The sequence below is a fragment of the Gossypium raimondii genome, chromosome 9, assembly GCF_025698545.1.
Source record: "Gossypium raimondii isolate GPD5lz chromosome 9, ASM2569854v1, whole genome shotgun sequence".
Taxonomy (NCBI): Eukaryota; Viridiplantae; Streptophyta; class Magnoliopsida; order Malvales; family Malvaceae; genus Gossypium; species Gossypium raimondii.
In genome coordinates, this window is record NC_068573.1 from 49,583,395 (window position 1) to 49,597,320 (window position 13,926).

General features: G+C 29.1%; 1 protein-coding gene across 2 annotated transcripts; it reads right to left on the minus strand.

The window, feature by feature from the left end:
- Positions 1-4,394: 4,394 nt before the first annotated feature.
- Positions 4,395-11,671, minus strand: LOC105800807 (transcription factor BIM1). 2 transcript variants are annotated; one of them, XM_012632146.2, is made up of 12 exons: positions 11,481-11,671; positions 10,930-11,325; positions 10,705-10,782; positions 9,169-9,534; positions 7,910-8,018; positions 7,709-7,827; positions 7,332-7,443; positions 6,883-6,952; positions 6,692-6,787; positions 6,254-6,618; positions 5,532-5,662; positions 4,395-4,673 (listed from the first exon to the last, which is right to left on the minus strand). In XM_012632146.2, the coding sequence occupies exons 2-12, from the start codon at positions 10,964-10,966 to the stop codon at positions 4,615-4,617; spliced, it is 1,542 nt and encodes a 513-aa protein (XP_012487600.1). In that variant the 5' UTR covers positions 10,967-11,325; positions 11,481-11,671; the 3' UTR covers positions 4,395-4,614. The 2 variants fall into 2 exon arrangements, with proteins under 2 accessions (XP_012487600.1, XP_052477397.1); XM_052621437.1 differs by having other exon boundaries at positions 10,705-10,787.
- Between the last annotated feature and the right edge of the window lie 2,255 nt (positions 11,672-13,926).

Below are 13,926 nucleotides of genomic sequence, written 5' to 3' on the forward strand. Positions count from 1 at the left end.
GGCATTTATAACCCATTTGGACTGCCACATAGGATTGTTGTTAGAGAGGTAATGGAGTTTAATGGCGGAATGACTACTTCGTAACAAAATGATAACGTAAGTGACTAAAACATAACATTTCAAATATAAGTGACTAAAATGTAATTTGAGGCAAACAAAAGTGACTCTTTTTGTAGTTTGCCTTTTTTTTAAAGAAAAAAACCATTTTTAATATGGATTATAATATCCAAATAACATAGGTTAACCCCTCATTCACAAAAGGAAAGATCAAGAAATGGTGAGTAAAAATAAGGGAGAAATAGCTTGATATGAATAGGTGATAAATATGGTCACTAGAATATGAAAAGAAGCAGGGTAAAAGTACAATAGCTACTGTAACAGCGTAATTTCCAGTAGTGTCGGAAACAGTGATTCGAGACCACTAAATCTGACCAGTGAGTCTTAAAATTTAATAAATTAATAATTATGGGTCAAGTGTGAATTTAGAAGAATTTTTGAATTAGTGAATTTTGTGATTTGTTGAATTTTGTGATTTAAAAAAAATTAATAGGTAAATTGGGTTCAAAACGAGGTATCAAGACCTTGAGTTCATAAGCTGAGCCATAAATATTTTTATGGAGTGTCATTGAGTTAGTATAAAAGTTTCATTAGAAAACTTTAACGTTTGGATAGTCAATTAATTAAAAAGGACTAAATTAAAAATAGTGCAAAATTTGTTAAATTGTGATTAAATAGCTTAAGTGACTAATAAAGAGGGATTTAAAATGAAATTAGGCCTAAGATATATGGGCTGGACGGTTTGCGCAAGAAAAATCAGCAAGAAAGTAAGGAGAAACAAGGGCAAAATTAGAAATTTTGCAAATTATATATATAAAACAAAGATAAAAGTGAAAAATCAAGAGATTTATGCCATAGGATGTCTGAAACAAGATTGTTTTCATATTTTTATACCATGTGAGTTCAATTCTTTCTTTTTCTTTGAAATTTTTATGTTTTGTGACTTTTACAACTAGGTCCAACTATTGAATTAATTAGTTTTTGATTCCATGGGTGATTTTGTAAGTTGCTATGAATAATTTCTGAAGTTTATGATGAATTAATATATATTTTAAGTTTTAATTTCATTATATTATGATTTTATTAAGTGATTTTAGCATAAAATGATTTTTAGGACCTAATCGTGAAAGAGTTAGGAATTGGGGTTTTGTACTGAAATTATGAATATCAAAGGCTTTATAGTAGTCTAAAATGATTATATAAAGTGTTATTTGAGGAAAAATTTGTTCAATTAAAGTGTTAATTAAGTAGGGACTAATTTGTAAAAATTATAAATTTTATGGTAAAAGTGTAATTTCAAAAATTGAAGGGCATAAATTGTGAAATGAGTTATTATTGAATTATATGCTAATGAGTGGAAAAATTTATATTATAGATCGGGAATCTGAAGAAAAACGCGGAAAAGAGAAAGTATCAAACTAGTCTCTAAACTTTTACAACTCCTACAAATTGGCCCAGGTAAGTTCATACGGCTGAATTTTTATGATTAATTGTTAATGTGGGAATGATATATTGCATCAATTCGTATATTTTTGTTGAATTATGACTATGGTAAAAATGAGAAAAAAAATGAGATTGTTAGTTCAAATTAAGGGATATGCAGGATTGAGTACATACGTTCGGTAATCAACGATGAATTGGCGAATAAGTCCATGGTGAATCCATGGCAAATCGTGAAAAGTAGGTATGGTGTTTCATTGAAGAAAACCATACTGAGTTGTGAAAAGTAGGTATAGTGTTTCGGTAAAGAAAACCATACTGAGTTATGAAAAGTAGGTATGGTATTTCAGTGAAGGAAACTATACTGAGTTATAGCATTGTAAAATATTCAAGCAAATTGTGGCACCGGGCAAACGATGTACTCAAATCCGTAAGATGATCCTTATTTTAGACAAGTATTTAAAAATGAAATTGAAGCTAAATGTTGGAATATAAGTTGACATCTGATATTGAGCTCGATTGAATAAATTCATTGTTTAAGATTGTGGTTGGCAGGAAATGTTGAATTTTTATTTGATTATATATATTTTTAATGAAATTTTGGTAAAATTTTATTATGAGCCTATGAACTTACTAAGCTTTCTGTAAGCTTACTTGTGTGTGTTTATTGTTTCTTGTAGATTGATATATATATATATATATATATTCGGAGGATCGGATCTACATCAACGATCACACTATCCAGATTTACTCCGGTAGATTTTGTTAAACAACTTTTTGATTTATATGGCATGTATTGGGACTTGGTCGTTTTGTGTGTATTCTTATGATATGGCTAAGGAGTAGCAAGTAAATTTTTTATAATGATTAACTATTGAATTGGTTATATAAGAACATGATTTGGTGTTGTGTATGCTTAAATGATAGTTAATACAAAGAAATTATAAAAGAGTAAAAATTTGCAATGGAACAGTTTTTGGACAGCAACATTGACATGATTTTGAAAAATCACCAAAATGATGGAAATTGAATTAGAGAGTGAATAAGATATAGAATTAAATTTGGATGAGTCTATTTTCACATGAAAGAAATAGATGAGCAAAAGAGTTGTATATTTTAGATATTTGAATTTTAGTGAGATAGGATCGAATAGCTTTTAAAATCCCTATTCTGAATTTAGAAAAACATTAAAAATTGTACAAACAGAATTGGGAGTTATAATTTATATTTTAGATTCCTTAGTGAGTCTATTTTCAATAGAAACAAATGATAATGTTATCCAAATTCTGTACATTGAGATAATTAATTTTTAGTGAAGAGGGTCGAGCTATCGAATAGTGAAACAGGGAATAATTTAAAGAATAAACTGTACTAATTGACTAAACCAAAAATTCTAAAAATTTTATGGTAATAAGATACATAAGTTTAGTTCTAGGGAAAATTTACGAATCTAAATTTTGAGTTTTGTAACTTGAGTTATAATTAAATTAGTGACTATTGCGCAGGTGGACAGTTTTATTGTGAATAGTGAAATGAATTGTTTTGATTTGTTTTAGTATTTAGAAAATTATTAATGTTCCCGGTTTAGACCCGAACCATTTCTATTGCATAATTTAGGGTATTGAGATTCCTTTTTAGGGACATATTGAATGAACGTGAGTGAATTAATTTTAAAAGCAAATTTTTATGCTCCGAACCAACAAGTTAAGTTAGGTAATGCCACATGCTCGACTCCGGCAACGGTCTCAGGTAAGGGGTGTTACAGCTACTTTTGTATCAGTAGTCATATTGCATTTTGATCTATTCTCTCAAAATTAGATAAATTAGTCTTTATACATTAGATCAAAGGGCAAACTATTTTTTTTATTAAAATTTTTATTCGTTTCTACTATTAAAAATTGGTTCTTGTACGTCAAAATGAAGTACACGTGGCATAATGCATTAAATCAAAGGACCAGATAACTCTTTGATCTGACGTACAAAAACTAATTTACTTGTTTTTTTGAATAAAAAGTAATCTAACTCAAATAGAGACAAAAGATGGGTACAAGCCTTGTACTACAAGGTAACAACCAAAAACAGTTGTCAAAACAGTAAATTAAAAGGTGGACCATTGTTGTAAAGCAGCATTCTGTCCCATATCATTAGATAACAAGGCTTTCTCAAATTTTAATTTTATTAAACTAATTATTCTTGTAAAATTTTAAATCAATTTAATATTTTTATTATTTTGATTGTGAAAATGATAAAACGAAATGAATGTAAATTTATAAAACATCGTGATTAATTAAGTTCTGTATGTATAAATTTAAACATAATTTTGTAGACCTAAGTAATGGTTTTAAATTGAGTTGGGTATAAATATTTTTTTAAATTAAATTAAAAAATTTCTAACTTAAAATAACTCAATTTCAAATAATTGAAAAAGTAAACAATATAAGTAGTACAAAGATAGTAGATTGACAATTTAGATCAATGAATCAATTTCACGTAGTGGTGAAATGTGCGACCAAATTAGATTGAAAAACAATTTCAAGTTTTTCATCAAGTTGTCAAATTATATGACCATAGAATTTTGATTATCTTTTATTTTTTGTAAAGAAAAAACCATTTTAATATGGATTATAAGTACAATGATTAGTATATATTAATATTGAAAGGCATTTTACATGTTCATTAATAAGCTAATTTTGTTTCAGCCAGATCAGTTAGCAAACAAGGATTCACTTAAATAGTTTGTTTTCAATGATAATTATTTGATGCACAGCATGATCAGAAATAGTTATAATACAAGACATAAGATATGATAACTTATCAAAAGATTAATTCTTTTTCCTTGTAAAAATAGTGGTGAAATCTGTGATATTGAAAATTTTACTGCTAAACAATACATAATCTGTTATTTTAGACACAAGTGTATGATTTTTATATGTTCATATAGAATATATATTTGTATTCAACATATTTATTTCAATATCTAAATCTAAAGTTAACAAAGGCAGACTACTCTAAAAAAATAATTAATTAATAAAATGAACAATAATATTGTTAAAATGTGTAAGTTATACCTTAATTTTTCTTTAGGTCTTAAGTTTCTTTATAGGTCGATCAGAATCATCAACAAACCCAACGCTTAAATGTGTTGCCCCTTGAATTGTGGATGGAATCTCCTTGCCCTGGAGCAGAGTAAAATAGTGAAGAATTAGGTTAAATTTATTCGGGCTTTTTTTTTACTATTACAAATAGAGTATATTCACAAATATAATATTAATACAAAGTAATTACAATATAAAATTAAATTAGTTTCAAGTATGAAAAAAAACCAGATAATAACAAAAAATTTCTAACAAAATCTTTACATGAACTCGAACTTAAATATCCAAAACCTTCGTTTTCCAAAGTTTCATTGGTTACTATTAAAATATTAAAATTAAATAGGTAAAAATACCATAGAGACTCTTGTACTGGGTGTTAGATTGCATTTTGCCTTCTCTACTCAAAAAATAAACATATTAATCATTGTGCAATAGATCAAATGAGCAAATTGGTTCTGTATATTAAAAATTCCATCCAATTCTACTGTAAAAAACTAACATAGCTAATAGAATAATCAAATAGTGATGGATGGAGTGTCACATGTACCTCATGCTAATATACATGAGCAAGGTTTTACAATAAAATGGATAAGTTTTTTAACAAAAGACCAGTTTACTCTTTAATTTAAGATACAAAATTAATTTCTTATCTTTTAGTAAAGATGACAAAATGCAGTATGAAAAGGAAAGCTCTATTAATCCAAACTTTTCATCATACAAATATGAAAGTCAGAGTGTGTACTTTTCTCTCTATATATAAACTAAGTTGATTATGTGTACGATTATTGCTTCAAACACATATCTTAAAAATATGATTTGTCAAATATATGAAAAAATTAAACAAGAATGAAGTATATTTATGTCATATTCGTACCCATATCCAACACGTGAGACCGGATAACATAAGAGGAAAAAGACGGCAAAGGCAATGAAAACAACCTTTAAGTGTGGAAGTTGGAGCAGTATAACCAGTACTAGATTGCTTCCCAAGCTCAATTTGCACCGAGAGGCTAGCATGTGACAAGTCCACTCCAGATGCCTGCAGTGCCTGCGTTAGTGTATTCAACAACCTGTCGAACATCATGATCAATTATTAAATATACCCATGTCGGCTACTCACATTAAGATCCAAATAACATAGGTTAACCCCTCATTCACAAAAGGAAAGATCAAGAAATGGTGAGTAAAAATCAGGGAGAAATAGCTTGATATGAATAGGTGATAAATATGGTCATTTCACTTGAATATGAAAAGAAGCAGGGTAAAAGTACAATGGCTACTTTTGTATCAGACGTCAGATTGCATTTTGATCTATTCTCTCAAAATTAGATAAATTAGTCTTTATACATTAGATCAAAGGGTAAATTATTTTTTTATTAAAATTTTTATTCGTTTCTACTATTAAAAACTGATTCTTGTACGTTAAAATGAAGTGCACGTGGTATAATGCATTAAATCAAAGGACCAAATAACTCTTTGATCTGACGTACAAAAATTAATTTACTTGTTTTTTGAATAAAATGATGAAATGTAATCTAACTCTTAATATAAGAGCCTTAATTGTACCTATAGAAGCAGTTGAAAACCAAAAACATGCGGAACAAAGCATTTAAAAAGAATTATTAGATCATTCATCAAATAAAAAGTAAGTAAAAGCTTACCCTTGGGAATATACACTTGAGATGCTAATCGTTCCACCTTCAACTGTCAACTCTTGTTCTTTCAGCTTTTTAATAGGAAGAGCACCATTGGTTTCTGCATCAGATGGCAACAAGGGTGTACTCTGGGCAGAGGTAATGGAGTTTGTCTGTGGTGACATCGCAAAGGGCATTGTCTTATTCATCATTGCAGGACCAAGGTCTACTGGTCTCAACGTAGTAGCTGTGCTCATATCAGAGTCTACAGGGTTCATTGCAGTTCCAGGAATGTTTGGGGCGACGGAAAAAACCAAGGCAGAAGGAGTCGACATGCTATTTATAGCTCGAGATTGATCGGCATGATTTTCTGTGGGTGTTTCGTTGTTTCTCTGTTTCAGATTAGGTCGATGGTCAGTCATTGAGAGCAATTCTTAGTTAATAGAGTTAAGTACCAAAATTTACCCATGGCATCAATTTTGATGGTTCATGATTCCATCCTTGATATGCTCCCTCATGTTTGTGTACTTTTTCTTGTAAAAACTGAATGTACTCGATAACCTGCGAGTAGATTGAACACACCATTTATTAAAAGTTTTGAAAATTTTGTAGATCGGAAAAGAATAAATCATAACTATTATAAGAAATTTAGGTACCTCTAATAAGAACGAGGCCTTATCTTTCTTTTGATCACTATTAGGAATGATACCTCTTAACCTTTGAAATCTGCAAAAGAATTGCTGGATTTTAGTATCCAATGACGATTTAGTATTTATGATGCTCATAAATATGTCTATACTTTCATCCAATCATGATTCAAACATGGTTGTCAAAGTATTTCAAGAATATTAAATGTGAAGCAGGTTATAGTTCTGATGTTCACTGATGTGCACTTGTGTCTGATATATTGTTCTATGTGCACATTTGGCTGTGTTGGCGTGTATCTGTTTCACTATGTTTTTTCCCTGATGTGCACTGGTGTTTACCGTGTTATTACTTATGTGCACTTCAGTTGCTGTATGGACGTCTTATTGTAGTTTGATGGGACTTGCTACTCAATAATATTGTATTTGCTGATTAAAAAAAAAAAAGTTATAGTTATTGCCTGTCATTTATTTTACTCCGCCGCCGCTGCTCAGTGGCAGAATGTTTTGATCTTGAGGTGTTAGCCTTCTGATTGGCCGCACTCTTTCCATCCACTTTTACTCTCAATTCTCCTGCAAAAAGAATCAACAACAATAATAAGGCCATCGAAATTTTACAGTAACTCTCGCAAAACCATCAAAATTTATTACTGCCCCGATTCCTAATACCCTTTACAAAACCAAGAACACTTTTATTTAAGGTCAGTATATATTTACAATAATATGCAGCACAATGTTATTCGGACATAATATTCAAAAATGGTTCCAAAAAAGAAATAAGAATGGGATACATAGATACAACATATGTAGTAGTGTAATCCAAAAAGAAAGATTATACCTTTACTACGGGTAGTAGTAGAACTCTCTTTCTTGAGATTGAAATCTTCATCTTCTTCAAAATCACTATATTGGGCAGATTTCATCATTTCCATGAAGCTTTTCTGCTTTGATGATGGCCTGTTGATGAGATCACAAATATACTCTTAATTTTTAACCTAGAAATAAAGTAATAAAATAAACGAAATGGAAACTGACTAACCGAGATGAAGAGAGAGAGCTGAAACTGTTGCGGTGGTTGTTTGTTGATGATGACTGCGATGGTCTCTCCAACGATGATGTGGCCCATTGCCTCTCCTTCCCCGCTGCTTCTGTCAAAAGTAGCCGCCAAAATTACATTCAGTTGAACGAACACAACGGCTTTTATGCCGAATGGGCAGGGCTGGATAAAACCTTCATGGCTGTCTTGATTACTAAAGTTCAAACCTCAATGTTAACTTATAATTTAAATTCTTTTTTGCAAATATTAACTATTATTATGGTTTTTATAAAACAAAGAAAACTAATTAATAAACAACTTTTTCGAATGACTGAAGTACGACTTAAACTTAGCCGCCTTTATGATTACTACAAGCGTAAGGTCATTACTTAACCTAAAGTCCATAAACTGTAATGCAAGCGCATGTTAGCCATGCATGCAGAAAGGATTAATTCAACCACATCGCATTTATCGGGCATTTCTTTGCGATAAATGCTATTACGATAAATAGCAACTCTAACATAACGAGTATGTCCATTACTACTTATTAGATTAGAGTATATCTATGGTAAAAATTATGTAATAAATGTATTTAAAATTTTGATATAAGCCCAAAATAGTAAAATTAATAATTAAAAATTATGATATTTTAACTTCAAATATCATTATATATAATAAAAATATCATAAAATTCTTTGTATTAAGAAATGGATTGTATTTTGTTTTTCCACTTGAAAAAGATAAATTAGTATTTGTACGATAAATCAAAGAATAAACTGATTATTCTATTAAAAAATTATTTATTTTTACTGTTAAAATTAATTATGTACATAAACATGAGGTACATATGACACGCTATTTGTCATTGTTTGATTATTTTCTTAATCGCTAGTTTTTAACAGTACAAATATAATATTTTTACAAAAAACTTAATTTAATCTTTGATCTAACATTTAGGAATTAATTTACCTATTTTATAAATAAATAATATAAAATACAATTTGATTTCTACTATAATGACATTACTTTTACTCATCATATATATATAATTTGATATTAAAAATAAAAATACACTCAAAATATATAATATTTATTATTCTGTATAAAAGAGTTTTCTTAATAAATTCACGATTGATTTCAATACTTATTATTCTGTATAAAAGAGTTCTTTTAATAAATTCACGATTGATTTCAGACTCGATTGATAGTCATCACCGGTAAATGAACTATTAAGTGTTGCAATACCATAAGAAAATTGTTACCTCTCACAGCCAGTGTTTCGCCGGTATTCTCCTTCCCTGTCTTTCCCTTCTTTGCTGCAGATTCTTCCCACAAAGTGAAACCACTTCCAGTATAAGAACTGCTGTTGGAGGTTTCATCATTCCTCTCACTAATACTCCTTCGAGCTACGGTGAATAATGCTCCCTCTGCTCTAGTGGAAATATGGCTTATACTGTAAGTTCCAATTCCACCCGGAAGAACATGTTCCGCAGAACGAGGTGGCGGTGCCGGCGGTGGTGGTGGCAGTGGCTTTTCAGCCATTGCTTCCTCAGCTGTTGTTTCTTCCTTGGCAATTGCCTTCCCTAATGCTTCCAGTTGTAGGAAGTCATGAGTTTTACGATACCCATCTGCTCATTTAGAAACCAAAGCAAGCAAATTTAGGATAAGGAAACACAATTGAAAGTCTATACTATTATGTATATTCTATTTTATAGTGTTTATATTTTAATAAATTAAACGTTATATTTCATATAGTAAAAATATTGTTTTAATTAATATCTATAAATATATCAAATATTTTCGAAATTTCACCTGCATAACTAGTATAATTTTATTGCTAAAATGAATAATCAAATTATTAAAGTATTAATTTTTAAAAATTTAGGTTGATGAATATTATAATTTTTAAAGTGTTACTATTATAATACAAATAAAGTATTTTCACTAGCATAATACAGCCAATGAATTTAAGGGTAAGTACTTTAGCTCCAAAAATACAAAATTACCATATAAAAATTGTTTAAAATTAATATTAATATTAATATTAATATTTTTACCCTGAAAATAATGTAATACATAATGAAAATATCTTTTGACTTTTTTCATAATTCAATTTGGGTTTAAAAACTCTAAATTTACCTAATAATATAACTATAAAAATACATATTCCAACCACTATAACATAGAATCAAATTGATATAAAATATAATGATGAAGAATAAAAAACCGAACTCAAATATAACATAGGAACAGTTACCAAATATTTAATTTAATTTATGGGTCAAAAATAAACTATCAATTGGCCCATTCGTTCGCGAAAAAAGGCAGTCACGTGCACCACTCCACATCCAGATCCGTAATAAAACTCTAAAGATGGCGGAAACACTCTAATAATAACATAAAAAACAAACTGTAAAGCGAAAAGAGGTTTTATATATAATATTGAACTAGTTCTTTTATTAACGGTAACTTTTTATTTCATTGATTAAGAAATAAATCCTGAACAAAAAAATTAAGAAAGCAATCAAATTATCTTATATTCTTTTTAGTTAATATTTCTGAAATATATTTTTTATATTATTAATATTAATTATAAAATCTAAATATTATACTGTCTATGGCTAAAATAATTTTCATTTTATTTTGATGTCTCTTTTTAATTACTTTGAAATAAAAATAATATTAATATTAATATAAATGAAAATTAGGGAAGAATTGAAAAGAAAAAAAAGTTGAGAGAGGATACTATTTAACTATTATTTTTCTTGGGATCTTGAAAGTAAGAACAAGAGAATCACCTTGAGCAGGTGGCCTTGGATCTTGTAGGACGCTTGAATGACTGTATAGTGACAGAAAATCATGCGTCGGTTTCCTTCCTGTTCTTCAAAACCAAATCTATTATTTTCACAATTATTAATCAAAGTATTTAATTCACACTTGTTTTTAATAAATTTCTTGTGAATTTTATATCTCGTAAAGTGAAAGTAAATCATATATATAAACGGCGTAGTAAAGTAAATTACCTTCTGCTCCCAATGGCCAGGATTGAGGAAGCTCCATCTATGACTTCAGTGTTTTTTTGTTTTCTTTTGACTGTGAAACTTTGGATTAGAAAATATAGCGAAATTCAAAAGTATACAGCAATTCAATGAATTTTTGAAGTGCTTGAGCTGTAGAATTTGAAGGAGGAAAACGAAAAAGGGAAAATTCTTCAATCCGTATTGCTTTATCAGATCCACTACACTTCGAGAAAGTGATTTCCGACGGGAAAATTTCCGGCCTACAGCTGAGATCGGAGCCACATTAACATAGCATTCAAATTCCGAAAGCTTTTCAAACAATCGACTTCAGATTCCAGAAAATTTCCTCGAGAAAATTCGACAAAATACTGCTCCGAGAGATCTTCTCCACTCGTTTAACTGACCGAATACCACCACAAAAATTTCACAAATTAAGAACAAAAAAAACTCAACTAAAAAAGCTAAAATGAAATTCAATTATACATAAAATTTAGCTAACTAATTCAAACAATAGCAGCAAAAAACAAAAACAAAAACAAAAATGAACTACGTACCTGCTTTGATCTGAACTAAAACTACTTCAACCTGGAATTTTCAGCGAAATGAAAGATTTGAACCAACGATTTCAATAATCGTGTAACAATGCAGCAACTGAGTCTTTTAATTCGAATCAATTTGAGCTAATTACGAGGTTTTTTTGTGTTCGTAGTAAAATGAAAACCTCTCGGTTGCTCTTTTCTCCTTTCATATACTTTTTTTCGCGTTTTTAATTCTTTTTATATACTAATATAGACTGGTTTTGTTAACGGCGTTGAAGTAACGGCGTTGCGGCTGGGTTAACGACGGTAAGGCTAAAAGTTGACGGCCTCATTTGAATTTTTTAAATATTTATTTTTTTGGGTAATTTGGTGTGGCATTCTATGGATCATGGAACTCAATGATTTTAATAATATTTATGCATTTTTATTTATAATTTTTTTAATGTTTTTGGCAATCCCGATTAAATTTTTATTATTTGTTTATTTGGTGGAGTAAAAATATGGGTTTTTTATAAATATGATTTTTTTAGGAAAATAGATATAACAACAAATTATTATTTAATTAAAATAAATCAAATTCTATGTATGATGAAGTCGGCTTTTGGGATGTGAATTTTTCTTAAGAAAAAACTCATAACTTAAACTACACTAGTGTCATCTAATACTAATTGTTGAATGGCATTTGGATAGTTGAAACCAAAATCAAGAGAATAAATTTCATCTAGAGATTAATGCACGACAAACTTATAAGTAATTCTATCGATTGGTCTGAAGATTAGGAATGTAATAAAAATAAACAAAATTAAAATCAACACAATGGCCATCGACAACCTCAAAGATTTTGTCATACAAAGTTAAATCCAAAGATTGAATATTAAATCTAGAAATAAGAGAATAACTATTACTCTCAATAATAAATTGACGAAAGTCGTGATTTCTAGTAAAAGAAGTTCCTCGACAATTATATTAACCTTTATAGAAAGAGGATAAAGGCATGAGCCATAAGACTAGCACAACCAACTCACACCATGACTTCTGAGCCATGCACATTCACACCACAAACACCTTGCCTCCCAATCAATCTCCAAGCAGCATCCGCATTAAGCTTAAGCATGTCTCCAATGAGTGCTTCCCATTTCATAACAAAGGAGTGGATAGGTAGCATTGGCACATGTAACAAGTTATTCACCTTAGAGTCCTTTTGCAACGTCCGCACCCTAATCAGTGCATCCTGTGCGACTATCACCTTGCTTTGGGTAATCTCCAAATTACAAGCATACCAAAACCGCTAAAGTACCACCAATAGGCTCGTAATCGTAGAGACATCTTTGTCTAGCTTCCTCGTTACGATTCAAATATGCAATGTAATTAACCTTGTATGTGATCATATGGTGCCCATTCTTGTAAAGTCTGGATCTATTAAGGGATAGGCTAAGACTAGGCACAGAGATTGTTCTACTTTGTGCCACTTCACATAACATGTGAAGGTAGGTCGTAGCCAGCTGCCCATCAGCCCCACCCTAGATTTCCCCGAACATCATACTCCAAATTGACTCACGTGACTAACCCATTCTCGGTTACTCTATGTTGGGCCCGAATCTGGATCGGAATTTTAGGTTTCAAAAATATTTATAATAATTTTTAAAGTTAATTCACGGTATAATCTTTAAAATATATTCATTTTCACACTTAAGTATTTAATTTTTTTATTTTAATTTGATATCTAAAGTATCAATTTCTTATATTTTTGTTCACTTGACATTAAAAGAAATTGTTAAGTAACTTTTACCAATGAAAAATGCCACTTGACATGTTTTGATCAATGAAAAAATGCCACATGGCAATTAGATTTATTTAAATTAAAAATGTTATATTTAAATATAAATAAGAAATTATAATATTAAATACTTAAATATTAAAAAATTTTAACTTTGGCTGATCAGTTGATTGACCGTTGACCATCCACGAAGTGCTATTAGAACATGTTTTGTGTCCCTTTATTTATTTTTAGTATTATATATATCATATCGATTAAAAATATAAAAATCACATATAATAGGTAATTTTAAAAAATAATATTTTTATAAAGTTCTAAAATATATAATTATAAATTTTAAAAGTCAAAATAATATATAAAATTAAAAATGTTATAAAATTAAAATATATATTTAAATTTCAAGTAATTGCAAAAAGTAACTTGAAATTTAAATACCTTTTAAATTTTATAAAATTTTATTTTTAAACCATTTTACAATTTTGTAATAATATTTTAATTCCAACTAATTTATTTTCAATTATGGTATTTTTTGTAAATTTTATTTTTATAATTTTCTACAATCTATATGTTCTATTCTAATTTTATTTTTTATTTTTTATTTTAATATATATACATTTAATAAAAGAAAATATTTGTTTTTACATTAAGGGCAATGTGATGCTTTGTGATTAGCTATAAGAATTT